The sequence below is a fragment of the Pleuronectes platessa genome, chromosome 11 (genome assembly GCF_947347685.1).
Source record: "Pleuronectes platessa chromosome 11, fPlePla1.1, whole genome shotgun sequence".
NCBI lineage: Eukaryota > Metazoa > Chordata > Actinopteri > Pleuronectiformes > Pleuronectidae > Pleuronectes > Pleuronectes platessa.
The window spans coordinates 6,995,176-7,020,229 of NC_070636.1; the positions used below are offsets into that span (position 1 = coordinate 6,995,176).

General features: G+C 46.8%; 1 protein-coding gene across 5 annotated transcripts in view; it reads left to right on the forward strand.

The window, feature by feature from the left end:
• The first annotated feature begins 419 nt into the window (after window positions 1-419).
• meis2a (Meis homeobox 2a) overlaps window positions 420-25,054 on the forward strand; it is an 81,209-nt gene continuing 56,574 nt past the window's right edge. For 2 of the 5 annotated variants that reach the window (XM_053435030.1, XM_053435031.1), the window contains exons 1-7: window positions 420-1,269; window positions 1,783-2,009; window positions 3,569-3,710; window positions 3,997-4,047; window positions 4,539-4,589; window positions 5,175-5,324; window positions 13,861-13,975. In XM_053435030.1, coding sequence (XP_053291005.1) covers window positions 1,258-1,269; window positions 1,783-2,009; window positions 3,569-3,710; window positions 3,997-4,047; window positions 4,539-4,589; window positions 5,175-5,324; window positions 13,861-13,975 — 748 coding nt within the window. In that variant the 5' untranslated portion in view covers window positions 420-1,257. The remainder of the gene's footprint in view (window positions 1,270-1,782; window positions 2,010-3,568; window positions 3,711-3,996; window positions 4,048-4,538; window positions 4,590-5,174; window positions 5,325-13,860; window positions 13,976-25,054) is intronic. The other 3 variants (XM_053435033.1, XM_053435034.1, XM_053435035.1) reach the window with 3 other exon arrangements.

The following is a 25,054-nucleotide window of genomic DNA, read 5'->3' on the forward strand; positions in this document are numbered from 1 at the left end:
CAGTGCAATGATTAGCTGAAACATTAGGAGGATGTGGGCACACACGCGACGTATAACCACACAACTGATATCAAGTACGCATCGTTCATAAGATGTTGTGATGAATTCAACCGCAGGTGCCTTTTATAATCTTTTGTTTCACTATAAGAATGAAAAATATCCATTCAGTCTTTTTGAATCTCCCCCCGATGTGATCATTGTGCCGTGCGTAAAAGTTTGGCTGCGCCGTGCGTAAATCTGCCTAAAAATGAACTTTTTAGCTGTAAATCCCACTTCATGCAGTTTATTTCCCTCAATGTTGTGTCAGTGTAACTCGGAGCAGTTGCAGCCCAAGTGTCCGCATTGGAAACGGGAAAAAAAAACAAAAAAAACACCTCCCTCATTCTGCCCTTCTCTGCTGTTTCTTCTATAGGTTTCTTCTCGGCGAAAGGGAATTGGGTGGGAGTTTGGATCTGCTTTTTACCCCCAGTGAGGAGTTGAAGCCGTCCCTGCGCCTCGCACACACTCTGCATATCACAAGAGTTGGTCTCTCCTCTCTCTTTTCTGGAGCTGCTGTAGGACTGGCTATGGCCACCACCACTTCCGGGATCCGTCATTTCATTCGCCCACCGCTCAGCGCTGCGAACTGACTCTGTTTCTATAAGCAAGCTAGCAGCCAACCTGCCAACACTCGCTGACACTCACTCATCCCAGTCTCGCCAGATAGACGAAATACCTACGGGGGGAAAGAAAAGGAGAGATCTGAGTCGCAGTCTCTTAATTTCTCCTGCCTTTTTGCCTCCTCTTCTTCTTCTTCTTCTTTTTTTTTTCCACAGTGATAATAAAACAAGATAGCGATCTGGAAGCATTAAAGGAGACGCGGACTTGCGGGATGAAAACGGACTAAAAAGATTCGTCCTTCTCTTGAACATCATCACCAACCGTCATTCATTCATTACCTTGACAACCTCTGGCTTTGATTGACAGCTGGAGTGGCAAAAAGCCATGAGACACGACAGTTTAGTTACATGCAGGTTGTTGATGGGCCGATTGTAACCTTCACTTTGGCGCATTTTTGCCTTTTTTCCCCGAGGAAAGAGGGAAAACGAGAAAAATTGCAAAACTCCTCGATGCTACGCTCTCGACTGAACCACACTGGCGAATAGGAGCATTCGCAAAGTTGGTCGAAAAGAGGAATCCGGCCACTAAATCACTTTCTAACCGGGACTGGGATATTAAATATACGACAGATTCAGGAGTTTATTGGAGCGCAGCCTGATGGCGCAAAGGGTAGGTTTTTAAAATCTGCTACTCTTACCTGCTCACTGTAGGGGAAGCCACCGTGTCGATAGAACCTCTTGTCCGGGTGGTGGCGAATTTGCTAAGTATTCATATCAAAGCAGCGATATTTGACATTTTTGCAGCGGCGCCCTTACTCCTCAAGCAGAGTGACAGCCTGCGCCTTTACCGTCCGCCTGCACGGAGCGCCGTGGAGCAGTTTCACAGGAGACTCCGAACTAGTTCGCTCTCTCCACTCGGCAAACTCTCTTTCGGGAAGCATCTAAACTCATAATGTTTTTGGTAAATGACAAACCGTTTCACATATTACAATATCTGACGCTTTTTCCTCCCTGGCTGCAGCGCGTTTTCACAGCTACAGCGCATTAGTTTTTCCTCCTTTGCGTGTATTCAAAAAACGAGACGGCATGCTTGTTTAGTTTTTTTCTCCCCCCCTGTACTTTTCACATTTGTGTAGAAAGTAACCGGGCAGCCCGCTGACTTCTGCTCTGATTTGATCCCCAGTACGATGAGCTGGCCCACTACGGTGGGATGGACGGAGTCTCGGCGTCCATGTACGGGGACCCGCATGGACCCCGGCCGCTTCCCCAGGTCCACCACCTGAACCACGGACCGCCGCTGCACGCCAGCCAGCACTACGGAGCCCACGCTCCCCATCCGAACGTTATGCCCACGAGCATGGGCTCTGCTGTCAACGACGTTTTAAAGAGGGATAAAGATCAAATTTATGGGTAAGGTTTTTTTGCACGACCAGAATACGCGTGCACACGTTGTTATTGTTATTATTTTATTCTATAACTTTTTTTTTGCGTTTCTGTAACTTAGTTTTGTTGGAGTTTCTCTCCCACCAGTAAATTTAAACAGTGTTTTGTGAAGGAGTGACCACAATTTCGGAGCTCTATTGTGGGTCAGGGGTGTTGTGTTGATGTGTAATTTTATACGCATTGCAGAAGGCATCGTCAAGGCTGCACTGAGTAAGAGTATAAGCCTCGAGCTTGAAATACAAGCTATAAAATAATGTGGAAGCTCTTTGTGCTCAGCCCAAGCCAGAACGTCACAGACTGCGTGGAAGTATAATAATAAAAAAACAAAACATTTTCAACATCACAACAAATCCACGTTAGAAACTTTGCTTTAATATTTCAGAGCTCGGTTATTTGACCAACCTTAAATACTCTTGACTCTTTAAATCGTTCTCGCTGATACGTGCAGTAACTTGTCAGTTTTGTAAAACGCTATTTGCAGTAACACACACAAACACACACACCCAGCGCGTTATTACGCACCGGGCGTCTTTTTTAATTCCTCTGCTGCGAGATTATTCTCAATTAAAAACACAGAAAGCGCGTTTTAGTCTTCAGATGTTGCTCGACACCACTTGTGCGCATGAAAGTGCTATAATCCACAGTGTATCATTATAATCTGGGATGTAGCAGAGCAAATCCACTTCATCTCTTTTACGCACATGTGGAGTTTACCTTCATTCGTAGACTGACACAAATTTAAATGACATAAATTAAACAAACTTACACCAGTTGTGTGAAGTTAACAATTTCTTAAAAATAGTGTTTTTCTCTCTTAGATTATAGATTTGACTGATAATGTATTTTAATGATTTCCACTGACTGTTTGTGTCACGTTGTTAGAAGTTAGAGTCTTACACATTTTTAATTCCCTCTGCGTCACTGTTCGAACCACAGGCCTATTAAGGAGGAATAATTAAACTCCTCGGTGCCTCACTACGCCTCTGGAAAAATTATTATTTCACTTCCAAAATTTTCGCAAACTGTATAATTTCTCAAAAGTCCACAGCAGCCACTGTTTCCTGCGTGCGTTTTGTATTTTGTGGAGTTTTGTTGACTTCTCTGCTGTTCATAGTCTGCACTGCAAGAAATGTCAGTCGATTGATGTCACGCGCAGTCCAAAAATCCTTCATTTTGTCAAAACGAGAGATTGAAATTAAACCGGATGTGTACTCAGCCTTTCTTATGAATCAATACAGCTTCTAAAAAGAATAATCTCGAATCCAGTTTGACCTTGTTTAGTTGTTGTCTGCCTCATTTTAAGAAGCGTTCACGTAGGAAACAGTAAAGAGACGTGCGTAAAAAACAATTGAGAAATTAGTAAAATTATCTAATCCAACTGTCTCATCGTGTTTCACTTGCTTTAGGAGAACTGATAGATATTTAAGGGGAAAAGACAGATAGGCAGGTTGCTCGGACATTTTTTGCAGTGGGCTTTGTGGAGCCGGTGTGCCGCTTGTGCTCAGGCTGTGTTTCCCTTCTTGCAGTCACCCTTTATTCCCACTGCTCGCACTGGTTTTTGAGAAGTGTGAGCTGGCGACGTGTACTCCGAGGGAGCCCGGCGTTGCAGGCGGCGACGTCTGCTCCTCAGACTCCTTCAACGAGGACATTGCAGTCTTTGCCAAACAGGTCAATTTTGAAATATTAAAAAAATATATATTTTCACATATTTTTAGGATGTTGTGGCTGCGTCATGGCACATGGTTGTCTGCCCGCCTCATAATGTTTTGCACCAGAAAACTTTCTTATAATAATGTTAAATGATAAAGTGTGTATTCTCTTAAAAATTTACGTTTGTGTCATTTATGAAATTTGGAGTTGCATTATCACCATCATGACGTGCCAGTTTGGATAATTACGCACACATTACGCACATCTCAAACTAACTTTGACATTTGGTGTGTGTCATTTTTAGGTCCGAGCAGAAAAACCTTTATTTTCATCAAATCCAGAGTTGGACAATTTGGTAAGCTGCACTCTTTTCTTCTTTCTTTTCTTTCTGTGACCTCTCTGCCTCTCAGTGACCGCCGCTTATCGCTGCGGTTGTATAGCAGCCTCCACCCTGCCTTGTTTAGTGTGTGTGTGTGTGGGGGTGGGGGGGTATACACTCTGGAGTGTCCGCAGCATCCACACTGTCAATAAAGTGAACGTATGATTTAAACTTCCGCACACATGTCAGATCAGCTCCGGAGTGAAGCTGTGTGACCGCATGAGCCGCTGTCATTGTTCCCTTCCCACTGACCCAGCTGACCATGCAGTGTGTAATGACTCCAAAAAATATGTATTCTTCTCCCGGGCTGTCTGCGGTGCGGGCTTCTCCACTGTGTGATTATGCCGAGTGGATGATCATATCATGTAATAATAATAATCCTGCACACGTGTAAAAAAATAAAAAAATATCGATTGATTTGTGATATTAATATATATTTTTTTTTATCACATTTTCTCCCCTTTCAGATGATACAAGCCATACAAGTATTACGGTTTCACCTATTGGAATTAGAAAAGGTAAATATTGTGAATGATCCTCTGAGCACCTGCACACACACACACACACACACACACACACCCTGCACTTTGTAATATTAATGGAGCTGATACTATTAAAAGTGCATGTGTCCTTTAGCAGATATTACAAAATTAATACAACCGGCATGCATTGCATTGGAAAGTTTCATATTTTTTTTAAAGTTTACACAAAATATGCCGTTTTATTTAACCAACTATTTGTGCAGCAGAAGTGAATATTGATCAGTGGCGCTGCTGCCCTGTTTGCGCACACGTTGCACACTGTTATTGATCCGCAGATTTGGTTTCAGCTGCTCATTATTTCGCCGGCTTTAACGGCATGCTCTTTATTTCTTGTCGTTCAACTTGTTGCTGCAGTCTCCCGAGAATAATAAGCACTGCAACAATTTCACTATTGTTTCCTCGGCCGGCCGATAATGCCCGCGTTAATTGGAGTTATTCTTGGACCTGGCTGCATGGAGCGTTTCCCCATCCTGGAAAAAAAAAGAAGGAATAACCCACAAACAAAAAAAAGAAAGAAAGAAAGAAAACCAACAACGGTGTCTTCTGCCCCCTTTTGTGTAGGTGCACGAGCTCTGCGACAATTTTTGCCACCGGTACATCAGCTGTTTGAAAGGAAAAATGCCAATAGATCTAGTAATCGACGAACGGGATGGCAGCTCGAAATCAGATCACGAAGAGCTCTCGGGATCATCGACTAACCTTGCAGATCACGTAAGTAACGCAACCCTCTTGTATTCATGGTGTGTGCTGTGGTGGTGTGCGTGTGTGTGTGTGTGTGCTGCTGCTTCTGTGGATAGCACGAGCATGACTGGAGCTTTGAAAGTAGGAGGAAAAAACCCAGTGGGATTTGTTTTGATGCTCCTCAAAACGAACAACTTTTTGGGGGACTACTTTCCACTCCGCTCGGTGCGTGACCCCGCTGTGCCATCAGCAAATAGAGCGTGCTCTGTTCCTGCAAGGAGAAATCTGTCGATCGATGCTCTGGGGTCAAAAGCTATGATGTGATACAATAGACTGAGTTATTGTTTTAGTCTTTTGATTAGGGGCGGTCATGTGTGCATAATGCGTCCGTGCTTGTGTGGCTCCAGTGTGTGTGTGAGTGTGTGTTTATGTGTGTGTGTTTATGTGTGTGTGTGTGCAAGACGCTGCCGTGCGTAATGGAGAGTTGCACGCTGTAGGAGAGAGAAAAAACGTGAGGCAATTATCTGTTACGCAGGTTTAACGTTAAAGCAGGGTATCAGCGGTAAGCTTTAGCTTTAGGCCAATATTTAAAAAGAAAGGGGCTTTATATTTGGGGCTGTGGGAGCTGGGTATGGCCTGTGCGTAAAGCTGTGGATTTTTTTTTGTTCCTTTGCTGCAGAGGTGGAGAAAGTGGTAGCCTATTGAAATAGATCTCAGGGCTAAAGGCTTACCATCAATGTCAAGTTCACAAGGCATATGATGGTTCGTCTGGAGGCCTTCCACTGCTGTTGATGTTAATGTGTTTAATTGTTTCGTATTGATTGCCGTGTGGTTGCTGCTCTGCACCGGCTCTCTCCTCTGCTCCCCGCTTTATGGCTGCAGGCTCCATAATGCTGAATTCAATTATATGCACCTGAAGTACAGGAGCTTTAAATTTGAGGATCGATTCCCTCTGTTTTTTTTAATCGTGCATTTTTTCGCTGTAATAAACACAGGCTTTCCTCGCTGCGTGGATCGAGCGGACACGTGTGTTATTGAGTTTGATATCTGGGAATTATTGCGTCCTGCGTGCGTCGAGCTGCACTGTTTGGGTGGTGAGGTAAAAAAAGAGAGAGAGAAGGAATCAACTAGTCACAAAGTGACTAGTTAATATCTGCACAGCACAAGGCACAGCGCAAGGCCAAGCCTATTAGGAATTAAAGCAGATTTAAGTGTTATGCAGAGTCACTGCGCTGCATCTGTTGGGTCTGGCTGGAGGCCTAATAGCGTCGGATTCCCTTCTGAAAGCCCCGGCGCGTTCACAGGGCCACGCAGCGCCCCGCATCGCACAACAAGGTGAATTCAAACACAATTGTCTGCGGGGCAACAAAAAAAAAAAAGAGACGCCGACGTCGGTCTGAGAAACGACAATATTGTGGCCCTCCAACACAAGTGCAGAAATGAGGCATGCTGTTGTTTATGTTGCAGAGATTAGATAAACTAGCCTGTTTAGTTTCATGGCAGATGGTTGATACTCAAGCCAATTTCCAACGGTGTCTCCCCCTGTGCTCAGACACTGCAGCTTTCTTTTTACTTTGCCACGGGTCCACTTGTGAGAGAATATCTCTATATATATTTATATATATTTTGAGAATTTGAGAATTAAATGTGCCAATAAAGCAAATCAGCAGCAGCAATAAACAAAAGGAGGCAGCATGACAAGCCATTTGTCTTGATGTCATTTGGACTGACCACCTCATTAGGTGTTTAAGTTTTAGGGGCGTTAATTCACTGATGTGGCACCAGTGAACTTTTTTATTGCCCAGCACCTATAACTGCTGGGCTGGATTTGAATAGAGCAGAGATTAAAAAAAAAATTCTTGCTTGTTTGCTTTAAGATCTGTGTCTGAGCTGAAAAGTGATTTCAGACACCGACTTATTGTTATTCTTTAAAATAAATAAGAATCCGGCACCTTAGTTGCACAATATCTTTTCTTCATATAGCATTTTATGTTATATGATATAATAATTGCACAGCCTTGCACAATATGTTTAGTTTAGGTTATGTTTTACCAACCTAAGTTCAGTATTTTCTTATATAGTACTGATAAATTAGTTAAGCACTCACAAGCTTTGTACATTTACTTCACCCGGATCATTCTTAAGTGTGTTTCTTGCCCTGAATGTGTGTTAGAAGCAAATGGGATGCCTGACTTTCCCTCGGGGATCAATAAAGCCTCTATCTATGGTTAAGTACAGTGTGTGTATGATAATATTTGCAGAAAGTGTAACTTTCGAGGTTAAATGTCAACAGTGGAGTCGTGATCTGAAAACCTTGTAGGCTGGTAAATAGTTAACTTCATCGGCAGCAATATCCACGTCCAATTAAAAAAGACTCCATGCCTAAAATGTGTTTTGAATATTGAAAACAATGCACAAAAAAAAAAATGCAACTGGCTGCAAAACTGCACCAGCGCACGGGAAAGCAACATTTATGTCCTGCTTGTCCTGTTTTATTTATTTTATTTGTTGGTTTGTGTTTGGCTCTATTTTATTATTCATCTCTGTCCTCGCTGCTCGTTGCGGAGGGGAAGGCAGTTTCATAGTTAGATATGCTAATTTATTTAGTTAGAATCTCTCACGTCCATTTTTCTTTGCTTTGATATGCATTTTTAATATAACGCCCTGGGCTACATCTCATTTGGCGAAAGTTGGTTTTTCTGGAGATGATGAGGCTCTTCACTGTGAAGGAGGCAGCCCATTGAGCTTGTTTTTATGTATGTGTGTGTGTGTGTGTGTGTCTGTGTGTATGTGTGTCTCCTTGTGTGTGTGTGTCCTCTTTCTGTCCCCCCCCCCCCCCCACTACCTGACAGTGGAGCGTAATAAGCGCAGTCTTATTTACACTTGAATGCTGCATTGTCTTAGAGATGATTGGATTATGCTGCAGCATAAGAGCGAGATGAGGTCTTTGCTGACACTGTTGATTTCCCCGTCTTCGCTCGCGGTGACTGTCTCGACCATGCGAGCCCACCCAGGGCTCAGTGCCCCCCCCCCCCCCCCCCCCCCCAGATAAACCCCCCGTCCCTTTTGAAAAAGAAAAGAGGAAAAAAAGATGTATTACATATGAAAGGTGATGGAGGGTGAGCGGTGTGGATTTGCAAGCGGTTGGTACAATGTGTGTGTTCTTGTCAGTGGTGTGCCTCTCTCTTGTCTTTTTAATTAATGAATACAATTTCTGTCTTTTCTGTGCTACATCCAATTAGGGAGGCAAATAGAATTAATGGTGTCTGAATATTATCTGTTCTAATGAATTAGCCTTTGTGGCGTCTCGTGCTATTGTGCCGCTTCCTCAGTCAAGCTCACACATTTAACAGAAGGCTCCTCATTTCCTCCGTGCATATGCTTATGGTGCCTTTTGAAACTGCTTTTGAATCTCTGCACACTTGCAGGGTTTGTTATACAGAGCGTCTGTAGGATTTGCAGGACCCCGGCGCTGTGTGTTGGAGAGCTTTGCTCAGGGAGTGATAGTAGTTCCCATGGAGGTAATGGTGACGCTTATCTTGACTTTGCATGGCTGGAAAGGGAAAGAAGGCAGAGGGAGAAAAAAAAGAGCTTTCTGTTTACATTTGATTCTGAGCTACAGGCTCAGGGCGCAGCCGGCCATTGGTCAGATGTGGTGATGTCACAGGTTCAGTCAAAGTAATGCAATCGTTCATCTCGTGGCCGTGTTGTGATTTACTGTGTGTATGAGGTGGGTGCTTAGTAATGTCCTGTTTTTGTACATCAGCGTGCACGGCGCACACACACGGCCCTCTGCCTCCGCTCTGTGTGGACGGCGAGCCCTCGGGCCGAGCTGGCCTGCTGAGCCGTGGAATCTCTCCCCGTTCTGGAGGTGTTCTAATTCAACTAGCTTTGTTCTCCTCGGGGACCAACTATGTTTGGATCTCTCCCTCTCTCTCTCTCTCTCCCTCTCTCTCGGTGCATCGCTGACTTGGACCGCTCTGTCTGTTCCACACAATTGTTTTGTGATGGTGGGATGTCTGGCCTTCCATTTCCTATTTGATTAGTGTTCGGAGACGGGGCCCTGTTGGCAGGCATATCTAATCATCGCTACCGTGGCTGGAGAGAGGCTCGGCTCACTTGTTGCGTCTCACACGCTCCGAGTCCGGGGAGGAAAACTAGTCCCTCAGCAGTCACGTTGAGATCATGAGGAGTTGAAATACAACACACACAGCTAATGACAGTAAAGACATATATTTACATACTCATCTGAAAGCTCATATTTTTTTACGAGTTATTTGTTAAAAGGAACAGATGAGAGTGGAATTATCCGTAATGACTTGTCTGTTTTATATTCCTGCCACTTCATATTTGGGATGTGTCATTTTGATGTGTGCCAAACCCATGAATCACAATAGTTGTCAAATTTTTTAAAATGTAATCTCTTCTTTCTGAGAAGACATATTTGCACATGTTATGTGCCACTCACCACGGAGGTTGTTTGTTTTTTTGCCTCAGAGAAAGTTTTCCAGCATCTATGCAATCAGTCAAATCCCTCACGTCTGTTAAAACAGGCTGCAGTGAATTATTAGCTGCTAAATTAAGGCGTCTTTATATATCAGGATAATTGAGGGTGTTGTAAATGCTCAGCTGTTCAATAGAGGTGCACCTACACTTCTCTAAAGCGCCTGTGTGTAATTACGAGCTCAACCCGACAAAAAATGTGCGAGGAGTTTTTTCTTTTCTTTCTGTGTTTATGCCGTGTGGCAAGATGTGTCTTGAAATGTCAGGTCGCTTTATGATTTATGGACTAGTGTGTTTCTGTTGTGTCAGCGATTCCGCACACTCACACACACACACACACACACACACACAGGCACGACTAGCCGCTCTCAGCCTACCTTACACTGCTACTACACCGACACATTTCTTCCCTTCCCCTTCCAGGTTCCAGGGGAATTTGAGGGAAATTCAATGATGCCGCTAAATCAATTTTATTTGAAATTCCTAGGGATGTAGGCAGAGTGCAGTGAGGGAAGTGAGATTGTGCCAGGCAGGTGTTTGTAAATGAGAAACAGGGGACAGGAGCCGAGGAGACGGCAGCATTCTCCCGCTCTCCTGTGGCCTGGCTGCACTACAAGCCTTCTCCCCCATATTGTCTCCTGCTTTATTAATTACAACTTGTATTATCAGCCGCCAGTCGCTGCTAACCCCGGCAAACAGAAAAGGCTGCCCCTGGAGACCACGCTCCTTTTGTATCTTTTTCTCCATCTTGTCCTCTTGTGTTTGTAGGTGTGTGTGTGTCTGTGTGTGTGTGTGTGTGTGTTTGTAGGTGTGCGTGTTCCTGCCTGCACATTTATTTGAGATTGCTTGCTGGCGTCCTTCTCCTCCTCCTCCTCCTCCTCCTGGTAACACTGCTCTTTAACACAATTAGTGAAGAGCATGGAGTGAACCATGTTTGACTCCTAATTATGCCCAGCTTTAGGGAATAGTCACATGGGCTAGAGGCCTTTTCCTTTTTTCTTTTTCCTCCTCTTTTGATTCTTCCTCTATGTTTTATCGAGGACTTACTCGTGTAGGTTGAAGGAGTCTGTTTGGGTGACACGATTCTTTCGTCTCTTTTTCTCTTTACAACTTGTTTGAACTTTACCAGACCCACGGGGATTGTGACAAAATGGTTGTGTGTGTGTGTGTGTGTTTGTGTTGTGCGGTGTCTGATGATGCACCCTCCCTGGTTCGGAGAGAGGCCCGCTAAATTATTCATGGGGAGGAAAAAGGCTGTTGCTTTTGTCGCCTTGTTGAGCGCGGAAAGTTAACGCTGTTGTTTTGATATTTGTCGGCTCCTTTCCGCAGACAGGGTTGTGAATGAGAGGTGACTTACAGGTATTACAAAAAAAAAGGGTAGTGTGTGCTTCATTAAAAAGATCCTCGACATGGATAGGTCCCTACTATACACTGCTTTATTATTACCGGGTCATATAAAGTGCTGCGGTGTGCCTTTTGCCCCATAAGAACCAGACTAACAAAGCTGTATCTATATCCATGCACACGGGCCCATTAAACCCACAGGGTAGCAAATCACAGCAAAATATTATTCCCTTTAACACCATTAGCTGAGGTGTCTTTGAATTTAATTTAGTGCCCGGCAGCATTAAAAATGACACATTACTCCGCAATGATAGCTAAATTAAGTCCTATCGATTCTGCTGTTGCATTAAAACCATGCTGTGGCCATTGCTGGCAAGTGTGTGAGAGAGAGAGAGAGAGAGAGAGAGAGAGAACCAGTGAGCCAGAGTGTGTGAGAGCAGTGAGCGTAGTGGTTCAGGTCTGTCTCCAGGCGGCTGGCAGAGTGTGTCTCACTGTGAGGAAGCAGAACCCAGTCATTTTCTTCTCCTGGAACAACAACAGCCCGTTGGGGTTGCACAGAGACCGGCTCTGCTTAAACACATTATGCACCCGAGGAGTCTGGGATATTTTTCTCTTTTACCTCTGCTTCTGTGTTTCAAACGACAAAAGGCAAAATTAAAGTGGGCCAGACGTTTGATGGGCTTTTCCCCACATTATTGATTTCACTCGGACGAGACCCGGCTGTGTTGAGAGCAGCAGAGAACCGACCATATGTTGATCACTGGCACATCACAATCAGCCGGCGACACTTTCCCCTTCCGTTCACTTGAAGACCCCCCCCCCCGCACAGGGTTATTGTTCCCCCCGTCTCCTTGCCCCTCTCCCGAGCGATTCTCCGAGCTCTTTATCCCGATTGCCATTCGGCGAACAGCTGACGCTGAGAGGGCCTCGAGTGGAGCGGAGGGTCTGAAGGGCCTTGTGTGTTTCTGTCTGCTGCTTTCGGCTCCGAGCTGTTTAAGAAAACAGAACCTCCTTCCCCGAAAAACTTAGCAGATAAAAGGGCCTCGCTCACGGGCACAGCAGCAGCCTCGCCTCCGCAGCAGAACAAGCCGCAGCACATCAGGACTGCGCACCCAGGGGAGCCTCAGCCAGCCGCTCGTCTCGTAGCCTCTGCATCCCGGCAAAACCTCCACGAGTCTGCAGGCCCTATCCTGTCTGTCCTCCTCCAGTACAACTCACTCTGACTGGGGCAACAAAGCAGGCGGGCAGGCTCCTCTCGGGCGGGGAGCCGAGGGAGAAGGAGTTCATCAGGAAAACTACTGAAGTTAGACAAAATGGTAAAAACGCTCTGTTTCTTTAGATAGTCGGTGGCGTTTACATTTTTTTTTTCTTTCTGCTTCTCCGTATGTATATGTGTGCGTTTGTGTGTGTGTGTGTGTGTGTTTGTGTGTGTTTGAGGAAGGGAGAAAAAAACACAACCCCAGAGCGGGAACTGAGAAGTGGGCTGAGGTTTGTGGGGAGCCTCGGTGCAGGCCTGTGTTTGTTTGGCTTGGGCTCGGCTCACGGGGGTTTGCTTCTCCTGGGCCCCAGACGGCTTCGGGCGGCCGTGGGCCAACATGTTGTCATCGTGCTCAGGTGACACGTTAAACTGGGGAAGGCTGCGTCAACCCTGTCTGAGAGGGTAGTAAATTACGTGATCTCCGTCCATCTGCCTGGATGGCAGAGGAAATCCCCCCCCCCCCCCCCCCCCCCCCTCCAGCCTGCCTTCGTGTGGCACTGATAAAGCCTTTTCCTGTACAGTTTAAAAAACCCTGTTTCCCTGTGTGCACGGACAGGGAAGTGGGATAGACCGGGAGAGAGAGAAGGGAGGACGAGAGAAAAGGAGAAAAGAAAGTCGCCCTGAAAGTTTTTTGAGTTTTGTTTACGGACCTTTCTTTGAAGCCGGCCGGGCTGAGATTTAACACTCTTTTCTGCGTGTGTTTGTATATAGAAAAGAGAGTGTGTGTGCATGTGTGTTTATACGTCTTGCCCTATTATGTCATTAGCATGTGTGCGTAAGTGTATTCCTGCAGGCCTCTGTGGGCGTGTGTGTACGACAGCGAGGGCGTGGACACATTTTTGGCAGATTAGCAGGAGAATCACTGTCATATCTTATTTTCACTTCTGACAGTGGTAATGATTAATGGTGGCTGTGGTGTGTTTGGACTTTTTACCTCTCTAGTTCTCACTTGACGCGGAAGTCTCAATTGGTTCTGGTATAAACGAACTCCACCGGGCTCTGCCATGTGTGTTTAGACAACCACTCCGGAGTGCTCGGCTCGCAGCGATCAAAATCAAACGCCACATTAACGGCGCCGCGTTTTGCTTTCATGCATTAATGAAACGCTTTGATTACACTGTTTTGACTTATTGCCAGATGCTTTAGTGCATTGGCTCCTCTTCTGTTCATGTGTTATTACAGTGGCTTTGTTGATTGTCTGCTCGCCGGGGCCCTTCGCCCTGCCGGGGGAATGTAAGCAGACCAAGGACCCTCACCCTCATGTCGACTCATACAGATGTCACTCTCGTGTTTCCACCATTCTCACATGGCTCCTCTCTCTCTCTTTCTGTGTCCCTTCTTCCCCCCCCCCCCCCCCCCCCCCCCCTTCTCGCTGCTCTCTTCGCGGTCTGGACGGGGAATGTGGATGGATGCACGGATGGATCCCACGCTCGCTTTTTCTTCCCTTCTGCAAAACCACAGAACCCAGCTTCCTGGAGAGACCACGATGACGCCACCTCCACACACTCGGCCGGCACACCGGGGCCCTCCAGCGGGGGACACGCTTCACAGAGCGGCGACAACAGCAGCGAACAAGGTGAGCCTCCCCCAGAATGCACTGCCACATAATCACACGTAGATATAAGGGCACAGATCCACCCAGGACATATTAATCATCGTGCATGAGCGGAGTTGCCAGCAGTTCAATTTAACCCCATTTAATGTGAGATCCACAATGAATAGGTGGCACATCCCTCTATACATGTACACCCCAGTGCTTCCCATTCCACGTGGGATTATCCTGTTTTTTGACTGGCGTCCATGTCAACACGTAGTCACACCTAAAAATGAACACGCTTATCCACTCTTGCACCTCGAGTGCAGCAGCCACAACAACCTCATGAGGGGCTTTCCAGAATGTTGCTATTTGGAGAGCTCGACAAAAAAAAACCTGGTGATTAATACTATGTTTCTGCCAGTTCCTGCTTCCATTTAAACCGTATTAACTTTCTGCTCCCTGCACAACAGCCCCCTAATCATGTCTCAGTCAGCCCTGTGTTATCCCGCACACGACCTGCCAAACAGCCATAATGCGTTTAAAAACAAATGCATTTGAATTTGCTACAGACACTGTGTGGAAGTCACAGTTATCCGCCTTGTGTTTCTGTCATGGTCTGTATCCGTTTTGACATGTAAATTATCAGAAGCACATGCTGTTAGTTGAATCCGGAAGGTGAGGCCAAACATCAGTGCATCGTGCGATCGGGATTGTTTATTAAACGCAACGGCTGCCGGAGCTAAAGAACAGATGATGAGCTCCTGGCCTTTCCTTTCTTGTTTTGAATGCACCAAGATCTCCTTTCACTGGAGGCACAGTGTGTGTCTGTGTGTGTGCGTGCGTGTGTGTGTGTGTTTGTGGGTCTCCTTCCGTGTCTGTGCATGCCCTCTGGCAGTGTCCAGGGCTTTGCATGAAATTTCATCACACCAGCTACACACACACACACACACACACACACACACACACACACACACACACATATAACCACACTCAAGCACTCCGATGCACGCTTACACCAGCTATCTCTCACCACGGCGGCCGCTTGCTGTGTCCGTTCCTGGCCATCGTTTTGCCAATAAGCGATCAAACGTATTGATGGGACGTGATGGTCGATGGGGGATCTGTGGTGGGGCTGTGTGAATCATCTCGGCCTCCTCAGACAGGAGCGGTACCCGCAGCTCCTGAAGCATTACTGACCGCAGGTGGGGGGGGGGGGGCCGCAGCAGACCTCTGTGGTCGGCTGGGTCAGGACCAGTTGGATCAGAGGAGGATAGCTCAGGCTTGGATGTCTGACCAGATGTTTGTCTTAGCACGATGACGGTACGGTTTAATAACGGGACACATTGATTGATCCTGATAGGTTTTCTCACCCAAAGTAAAAAATAGATTCTCCTTAAACTCAAGGTTTTTTATGTCGATCGAGGATCTGGAAGTAATCACGCAAGTAAAAAAAAAACGCAGGTCAGAAGACAGAGCGTCGGGGTTTTTTGCACTCCTCTTTGCAAATGCAAGCAGCATGGGAGATGGAGTCTGTGGGAGTAACGGTGAGGGGAGGGGGGGTTGGGGGGGGGCGGAGGGGTGAGAGAAAGAAATGCACTGCCTATTGATTATCTTACACACATAAGTACAAGTGACCTGTAATCCACAGAGCACTTATCGACTCCTCTCCCCACCGTATCCAGTAACAGCGGATCAATATGGGCCAAAGACAGTTACGGTACAGCACAGTGCACTGGGCCAAACGTAGACCCCCGGCCAACGCCAGACTGGATCAGGGACCCGGGGCCTGACCTGCGAGGAGGAGCGCTAAACACTTGATCCACCAGTTCAGAGTTAAAACAGAAAGTACACGCCGCAAAGAATAGAGTCAGAGATTTTGGAAAAAGAGCTGTTGCAGCACCGAGGTGAAACGAGCAGAGGAGGTGAAAAAGTAGGCAGAGAGAGAGAGAGAGAGAGAGAGAGAGAGAGAGGGCAGCTGATTTAATGGTCTAATGAGGCCGTCCTCCAGCCAGTTGTTTTGTGTGAGGCATGCTCTGACCTTTCGCTCCGCTCGGGAGCCCTGCCGCCTCATTTTTCACATTCTTGCAATTACGTTAACGCTTGAAGCGCTCGCCGACTCCCGACTCTGGCCCTTCCATTCTGACAGAGCCTTCCCTCCCCAACCTCTCCACCTTTTCTTTTTTTTTTTCCTTTTTCTTTTCCCTCCTCTCCTTCACTTCCACAGCGCTCCTTGCTCCACGCATGAACTGGCCTCCCTATCTCAATACATTTCCACATAAAATTTGTAGTCCACACTCTGGAGTCCGCCGAGAAAACGTGAAATGTGTGCTTCACTTCGGTAATGGGGTCTTTAACAGCCTGGCCCCTGTTAAAAGGGGTGACGGTGCGGATCAGTTGAGGACGACGGGATAGATGCGAGAGCGAGTGAGAGGAAGGCGAGAGAGAAAAAGAGTTTGAGTCCAGCGGTGCTTCTTTTTTTCTTTTTGGTTTCGGCTGCCAACAAAAACATCTATTTTCCTCCCCCCGATTTTTCCATCTTGAAAAGGTGGGTCGTGCGTGTGCCGGTGGCTCGAAAAACATTTACCTTGAAAATTGAACCAGAAGCATCAACGTGTTGAATCTGTGACTCTGGTCTATTTGGTATATATCTGAAGGTGGCCAAGTCAAACTGTCTCAGAGAGTGAAACACTTTAACCTGTTTCCTCCTTTGCCTTCGGCTGATGTCCGGGGATGCACAGCAGAGTAAAGTTTAATAACACACATAAGCGCTGAATGTGTAGTTACACAACACTGTCTCAGAAGAAAATTCGCTTTTCAAAATGTTTGGCTTGCAGCTCAGCATCGAGCGTTGTTGTGAATCTTTGCCAAAAATAAACAGTTTAACAAGTGCACAAATATATATTTTGCCCCTCTCGTGGAATAATTTATTGTCAAGCTGTAAAGCAGGGTGAAGCGTGGTCATAGCAGTTAGTGAAGGGCGCCAGTAAAGGTTCTGACACACACGAGAAAAGGATTCCAGTTTCAGAAAAATACTTAAATGTCTGCAACCTCTCCCCTCCCATCGTTCACAACAAACTTTTATTTTACACTTCCTTTTTTTTCTCAGTATTTCCCTCCGGAAAAATAGAAAACGTGAATTATCGCCCTCGGGGCAAATTCTGCTCTCTCACCCGCTGACTCTCGGAGAGCGACTCCCTATGTTCCGGCTAAATAAACAAGTACCGGCGGGTTAAAGGGAGATGGTTCAGACGGTAACACACAATAACGTCATTGGCCGTGTTTGCACATCATTTTGATTAACGGCCCCCGTGGAACTCCTCCAAGCTTATCTGGAGACATCAGAAACATCGGTTGCAGGGAGTTAAACTTGATGAATGTTCGTGCCTTAAGATAGCGCACGTCTCCGAGCAGGTGTCCGCCCAAAGTGTGATGGAGCAGCGTGATGAAATGCTCTGCACTTTTGCCCACACCAAACACGATACAGTCAAATGCACTCAGTCATGAAATGTAAATCCCCTACACTGAATCAGCACGGTAGGTAATGTTTCCCCTCCTCGCTGTATGTGCTTGTGTGTGTGCGTGTGTGTGTGCCTCAGCTCCAGTCCACACTTGTAATTATTAGCTATGCATGAAGACCAAATCCACATTGACATCTTGAGTGGGTGAGCAAAGGGGCCTTTCTGTACAATTCCCCAATTCTACTGTAGCTGGAGGAGGCTCAACAGAAGAGAGGAGAAAGAAGCATTTTGTACATTTTCTCAGCAATTGAACAATCCCCCCCGCTCTGCGGATAGACAGACTCCCCAGAGAGGCCGAGAGAGGCAGAGATGGAGCAAACGGGAGGAAGAGAGGGAGAGCTTGAGTGTTCGGCTCCAAGGGAGCATGCTGCGCTTGATGGAGTTGTGGTACATTTGTGTGTGTGTGTGTGATTGTTTGTGTGTGTATGTATGCGTGGGGAGTGTGGTGAGCTCCCTTGGCCCTCGCCGGGACGCCCCACTCAGCAAGGTCTTTGTGGTTGAGCTTACTGCAGAGAAAGGGGAGGGTCATTCCTGGTGGGGGCACGACTCCCAGTGTCCCGCCCAGAGAGCCCCAGCACGAAACGATGATGGCCTGTTGAATCTGGCATTTTTTCCACACCTCCATTTTTTTTTTCACAGCTACACATATGGCTCAAGGAGACACACAACTGAATGAGGAGAAAGACCGAAAACTAAAACATTTTAACCACAACAGAGACAAAGTCCACAATCTCAGCTAAACGCAAGATGGAAGCCTTGTAGCAGTTTAGTAGCTAACTGTATATTGCAACTCTGGAGTGATCAGTGAGGTGTGTCTGTGTATATAAAGTATACAGTGTGTCTGTGTGTGTGTGTGTGTGTGGGCATGCATGTAGCCGGTTTCCCTCTAAGTGCCTGTTAGAGTTTAATTTAGTGTAGTAATTAAAGCTGAACACTGCCCCATAAACAACAGATAAACAATAAAGCAGACCCAAGCCCTGCTGTTTCATGGCTCTCACTCCCAGCTGTTGGAGCACTGATAATTTTTACACAGTGCCCCCACCTCACCACAACACAATGCTGAAGCAACAAGGGTGTGTGTGTGTTTTAAATGTGTGTGTGCGTGTGTGTGGGCAGGGGCCGAAAGACATAAACACACAGGATATGTCCACTTCCCCTCTCAAAAAGAAAACACAGCGAGGTCGTCAGAAAGTTTAGCGGCGTCCTACAAAAACCAGCTCAGTGGTCCAGAATACAGACATCATGCAAAGTATACCTCTCCATGTCAGGGACTCTGGTGGAGGAAGTACTCAAACATGTACACATTAACTCAAGGGACAGTACACAAATATAGACAAAAACCTACCCATGTAAAGGCAAAAAACACGTTCGTTTTTTTATGTGAGTTACAAGTACTGAAACATAATTAAAGTATTAAACGCTCTACTATATCCTAAACTGTGCCAATTCTATATTGTATATATACACTACTTTGTATATTATATAAAAAAAATGTATATTTAGAATAATAACATAAGAGATCTCCAACTTGGTGTGTACAGCACAAATGCTGTGGTCCATAACTTATTTACCGTCCACGCAGACAATCCAGCAGCGTGCTATGCAGTTCTTTCTCTCACGCGAGAACTTCTCTTTCACTCTCTGTACCTGTCACTCGGAATCTAACCTACTTAAGTACAGTAAATGTACAATCGCAGTAAAGTACAGTAACAGAGTAAATGTACTTCGTTACATCTCACGACTGCAGTGAACACAAGTGGAAGCAGGCGGCACCCAATGGACAAACACTTATATGTGTACAGTACATGTGTCATGAGGATAACAATGGCTGCAGTGTTTCTCAATCAGCTACTGTGTGCAGTCGTAGCCTTGCCGCCACATGTCAGGCCCATGCTAGTCAGGTGCCTGTTGTGAAAACAGTGCAATATGTCTGTCTGCCGGTTTGTTGGGAAGGGGTAGCCATTGTTGAAAGCTGAGAAGAGTTGCTGCGGAGGGGGAGAAAACACGGCACGGAGGGGATACTTTCATGATCCCATTAGCATAAGAGAGGCTAAATTATTCATGTGGAGTGCTTAATCTATAGGGAAAAGTATAGTTAATGCACATAGTTTTTAAATGGATCTCTCCCTGCCTCTGCTCTAACACCAGATTCTTGCTGGATTCAGCATTCGCGGGCATTTACGGGAACGGCTGTCACTCTGGCTCGTGCGCACACACACACACACACACACACACAAACACACACACACAGACAGACACGCACACACAGAGACATGGTATGTGTGGGCAAACGTGCGCCCTTGCTTAAGCGCTGCTGCACTTCAGGCTGTTTCAAGGGGCTCTGCTCTCAGGCTCATCCCCACTCTCCATAAGTCCCATTCTCATCCTCACCTCTCTCTCTCTCCCTCTCTTTCCATTTATTCCTCCATCTCTCCTTCTCCCGCACCCCTTTCCTCACACTCTCTCCCCTCACTCACCCCTCCGTGTCTCGCTCTCGGTACCGCAGACTACCTGGCCCTCATCCAGAATGTGATTAAAGAGAATGATCAGCTCCCTCAGCTCCCTCCTTCCTTCCTCCTCTTCCGCTCTCTCCCTCTCTCCCTTCTCTTTTTTCTGTCTTTCTTCTGACCCTGTGCTCCAAGACTACAGATCATAAGAGAGAGAGAGAAAGAGAGAGAGAGAGAAAAAAAAGCTAACATGAAAACAGTAATAGAAAAGAAGCTGAAAAAGGATGAGGACTGCCAGTAGATGCAGCTCCACTTCCAGTAACACTCCTCTACCCACAACACCACCACCACTCTGCCCTTCCATCCACTCTGCAGCGCCGGCTTTCCCGCTCTTCCTCTTATCGCCTCCTTTCCACCCTTTCCTTCTCCCTTTCTCCCTCGCCCCTTCGCCTCGGCTCTGACTGGGGCCTGGTCCCTTTGGTCCGTAATCATGAACAGGCCCCCGGCGCGACCCGGTCCAACCCAGCCTGGCCTAGCTTGGCCAGGAACTGGGTCCTACACAGCAGGAAAGGCACATTAACTGGGTCAGCCTAATGTGCAAACTAATGTTTGGAGAACATAGGGAAAAAATTACCCAGATTATTCTGACAGCAGCTGAGGAGAATGTCTGTTTTGCGCCATTAAGGCGAAGCTTGGGGGAGGCGTTTTTCTTTTCTCTCTCTCTCTCTCTTCTTTTTTTTTTCATCTTTCTCTTTCTCCGAGAAGAAGATGAAGACCAGCTTATCTGGGAGTGAGTTGGGTATAATTAAAAAGCAGAAAGGAAACTGTTAAAGGGAAGTAATCATGATTGAACTACAGTAGAAGGAGGGCGACTTTTTCTCTCTTCTCTCCTCAAAGGCTTGGACCAAAAACAAAGAGTGCAGTGCTGTTGTGTCGGTTCATTATCCAGTGGGTTTACACACCCATGTTCCACTGCTGATTACTCCAGTGTATAGTGATGTTGAGGAGTGCACACAGGTCTGATGTAGGATGGCTAAAAGGGATTTGAGCGTGTGCCCCAAAGGGCATTTCCTCGTCCATTAATGCTGCCGCCGCTGTATTTTCACAAGGACGCCGGCTGTCGGCTCTTTAAAGGGAGAGTGTTTTCCAAGGAAATGTTCCGTCTTGTTTCAGCAGGCTAGCCTGAAGGGGGGTCAGCCCGGGAGTCACCCTTAAGAGGTGATAATCCAATTGCTCTAGTCCTCACCAGATTTGTTTTGCCCTCGTCTGGCTGCGTGTGTAAGCATGCGTGTGTGAACGTAATGGACGTCGAATGGGAGATGCCACCGGTTTCTTCTATGTCCCACCCGGGGCCCCGCTCGAGATCAGAGAGAGGTTACGGGGGCCAAGTCTGTCAAAGGCACACCTGCGGGGAAACTCCGAAAACCCCCGACTGCCCGCTCACACTGACCCGTTTAAGGTGTGCTTATGTGGAGTTTAACCCTGACTTCAAATGTTCCTCTCCCTCTCTCTCCCTTTGTGTTTGACCAATGGGCCTTGCGCTCTTTTTTTTAAAAACTTTCTTTCCATTCTTCTGCCTCCCTTGGCTCTTTAATCTCCTCCGCCACACCCACCCTCTCCATTCTCCTCCCCCTTAATGTCCGAGCCCCACATCACAGCAAAGGTCCCTCCCAGCAGACGGCACGCAGTCGAGTCGAGTGGCTTAGCAAGGCCGGCAATAGCTTGTTCACTTGCTGTGTGGTTTTCCATTCGTGTAAACCGGGGCTTACACAGGGCGGCGTGTTTGGAACCGAGCGGCGCAGCTATACCCTACAGGTAGTGCTTTAACCATGCTGCCACGTCCAAGAGAGTGGGCGGATGATAAAGGAAGTGTGTTACAATCCCAGAGCTTCCTCTCTGCCGCTGATTTTCACGCGCACATCTTTCACGTTTATGCAAAGCTTTTGAGGGCATTATGCAAGATAAGCTCATTTTCTAGTCTGATTCCCACTCTAGTACATGCTTTAATGACTCTTAAAGCCGAGGGCTGCTTTTTTAGGCATAATGGCAGTTGCAGGGTCTCTCAGTTTCCACGTAGCCAGAGTGCTTTTTCCACACCTGATCACTTTTGTTCACCCATTTTATGGCTATTGGGGGAGCAGGCGGAGGTGAGCGATCTGACAGTGGCTGGTGCCATGAGCCCTAATGTTTATTGGGAGCGAGCGTCTAATAATTTTTGATTACCCCAGAGGAGGTATTAGCCATGTTAGTCAGCAAGGATAATTTCTTATTTACATGCCCCAAGCAGTGAACACTCTGAAGGAACACTGGGGCTAAATGCGCAACAAAACGAATCAAACATGCCAAACGAGAGGCTGCATCCTGGCTGGCTGCGGGGCTGAAGCATGAGAAAACCTTCATTATGCATTTACCATAATTCATTTAGAGGGTTATCAATTTGCAGAATACAGGGGGGATGTTTGGAGGGGGAAGTGAGAGCACCATATCAAACGCAGGAACAAGGGGAGGCGAGATGAAAAGGAGCGAGATATTCGAGGATAGCTCGGTGCCTGGGTTTAAAAAAAAAAAACTGTTGTTCCAATTACACACTTTCCCATGTTCTCAGGCAAAACTTGCATGTTAAATGCTGCAATCTCCGCTCTTATACCAGGGTTACGCTCCGCCCCCTTACAAAAAAGCACAAACCGATTTCCCTTTAATGAAAGCCGTTTGGCTCGGGGAACCCTCCTCTCTCCAGTTTATCTGTTGAGAGCGAGGCTACACGGAGGTGTTCAAATATCCTTCAAATATTGTCTCTCTGTTCATCGAGGGGCTGCTCTTTGTTTGGCCCCTGCGCCGCTTACTTAAGGGTTTCTTGTATCCGTCTCTCCGTGTGCATTTCAGGACAGTCACTACATGTTTGCCTCTTTTTTGGCTCTCTCTCTCCTGGCAACACACAGCGAGCAAAGAAAAAGACCTTTAAAAGCATCTTTTCCCTGCGCCACCAGGCAAGGATGACTAAGGCCCCGTTAGAACAATTGGAGGAAACTTCGGGAGACGGGGAGTGTTTAAAAGAATGAAAGCAGGCAGAAAACACCACTATCTTGTGATAGCCAGCGCTCGCTCGCATTATCTGAAAACACACAAAAAAAACTCCACCTTGGAAAAATTACACTCACTCTTTAGCTTCATTGAAAAACAAAACAATGAGAACAGAGACCGCAAAAAAAACGACAAAAATAACATTTAACATTTTCCAAAGTGAGGGGGGGAAACGCTGCATTGTTTAGTACAAATGCTGACTCCCAGGGATGCAGTCCTCAGACAACTGAGTGTCTGCAGTAGACATCTGTGAAGCCTGACCCTGTGACCCCCGGAAAGAATGCTCTTAAGGTGGGGGGGGGGAAACTGCCTTTACCACTGCATCATGGCCTACAGGACAGCCCAGCAGCAGCACAACAAACACAAGCGCTACCGCAAAACAACACAACACACAAACAGTCGATGGGAGAAAAAAAAAATGTGGAGTAAGTAAGAGTGAGGCAGGCGAAAGAGAGCGGAGGAGACACAGTGGAGAGAAGAGTGATAAGAGAAAAGGCTGAGAAGGAAAACGCAGATGGACTTGCTGTGGATTTTGCCTCACAACCCTGCCCCATCTCCCGCCCCCCCCCCGGCCGCCCCATGAGATCATTTTCATCCTTTATGAGTCAAAGGGAAGCCAGGTTGAAAATGAGAGGTTACACAAGCCAGGGCCCAAGCCCTCGGAGCGAGAGAGGAGAAGATCCCCGCTGCAAGGGCCCTGCTGCTATTCAAAGCACCTGCCATTGTGTGGGCGCCCATCCAGGCCCATTGTTGTGCAGAAATTAGTCGTGCTCCCTTTGGCTCCCTTCGGCTTCCTTCAGCTCCAGAGGCATGCGGCGGACCCCCTTGTTGTTTCGGGCTCAGATACATGGCTGGATAGATGCGTGGCCCCGGCTACCGTCACCACTGGCTGTGGCCCTTTGGCCTCCCTCCTGCAGCACAGTATCATTCGGTTTTGTTTCTCCTTCCACTCCGTCTCAAGAAACACCAAGGCCAACATTCCTATAGTTTTATCCTTCTTCCTTTTGTACTCCTACTCTCTTCCCTTCCTTTGGTGTATATGCTTATTGTTCTTTAGAGCACCCTCATTATACCCATGGTTATATTTTAAGGGCCTCTCTCTTTGATTTGGGTCTCGTGGGGAGCGAGCGGTGGGCTGCTGGGAGCTGTAGGGCCGGCCAAGCTCTCAGGGCTCCCCAGCCGGCGTCTCGGAGAGTGGGGCTTGGGGGTATTATTGGGCTGGGCACCTCCGCAGAAGCACTGGTGCTGCTGGTGGTGCAAGGGGGTGGATGTGAGAGGAAAATTGAAAAGTCAATAAGGATGGCCGCACAAAAAAAGAAAAAGGAAAAGAAAGAGAGGGTGAAACAAAAGGAGATGGAAAGCTTCAAAAAGCTGAGAGCAATGGAGCAATGCTAATTAATAGCATCAGAGGAAGAGCTCCCCCCTGGAAGCCCCCCCCCCCCCCCCTTTCCTTCTGGAACTTTAATGCTGCACATTTACTTGCAAGGCGAGACGATCAAGACTTCACATTGTGAGTCAGGTCCATCCCAATGCCAGGCCGGCCAACAGCAACTACCACTGTGAGGGAGGATCAGGGAAATGTGTCATTTAGAAAAACAAGCAATGCAAACAGTGGTCCAATTGGAGACCACGGTTTATCGTGACATACGGTTCTCCTAATATCCATTTGTAAATTAAATGGACAATATTTTGGAAAACCTATGGTAAGGCAGCTTTCTTTTGTATTTCTTGTAGGGCTGTTTTAGAAATGTCCAAACGTTCTTGGTCATTAGGTGCATTTTCACAAGCAGTTATTTCTCAGCATTTTCTTTAGCAAGGTGCTCTCTCTCTCTCTCTCTCTCTCTCTCTCTCTCTCTCTCTCTCTCGTTTTATGCAGCTAATCAAAAGCCGCGGCCCAGGAATGTGATGAAATACGATTTTTTTGGTGGGTCAGCGCGGCAGAAATGGCGGTAATTTGAACCCAGGCTTTGCAATTTGTATTTTCTCTCGGCGGTAATAGGCTCCTCTCTCACTGTTCTTGCCACAGCAATTTCCCACCGCCGACAGCTGTCAAGCCCCTAAAATCAAAATTA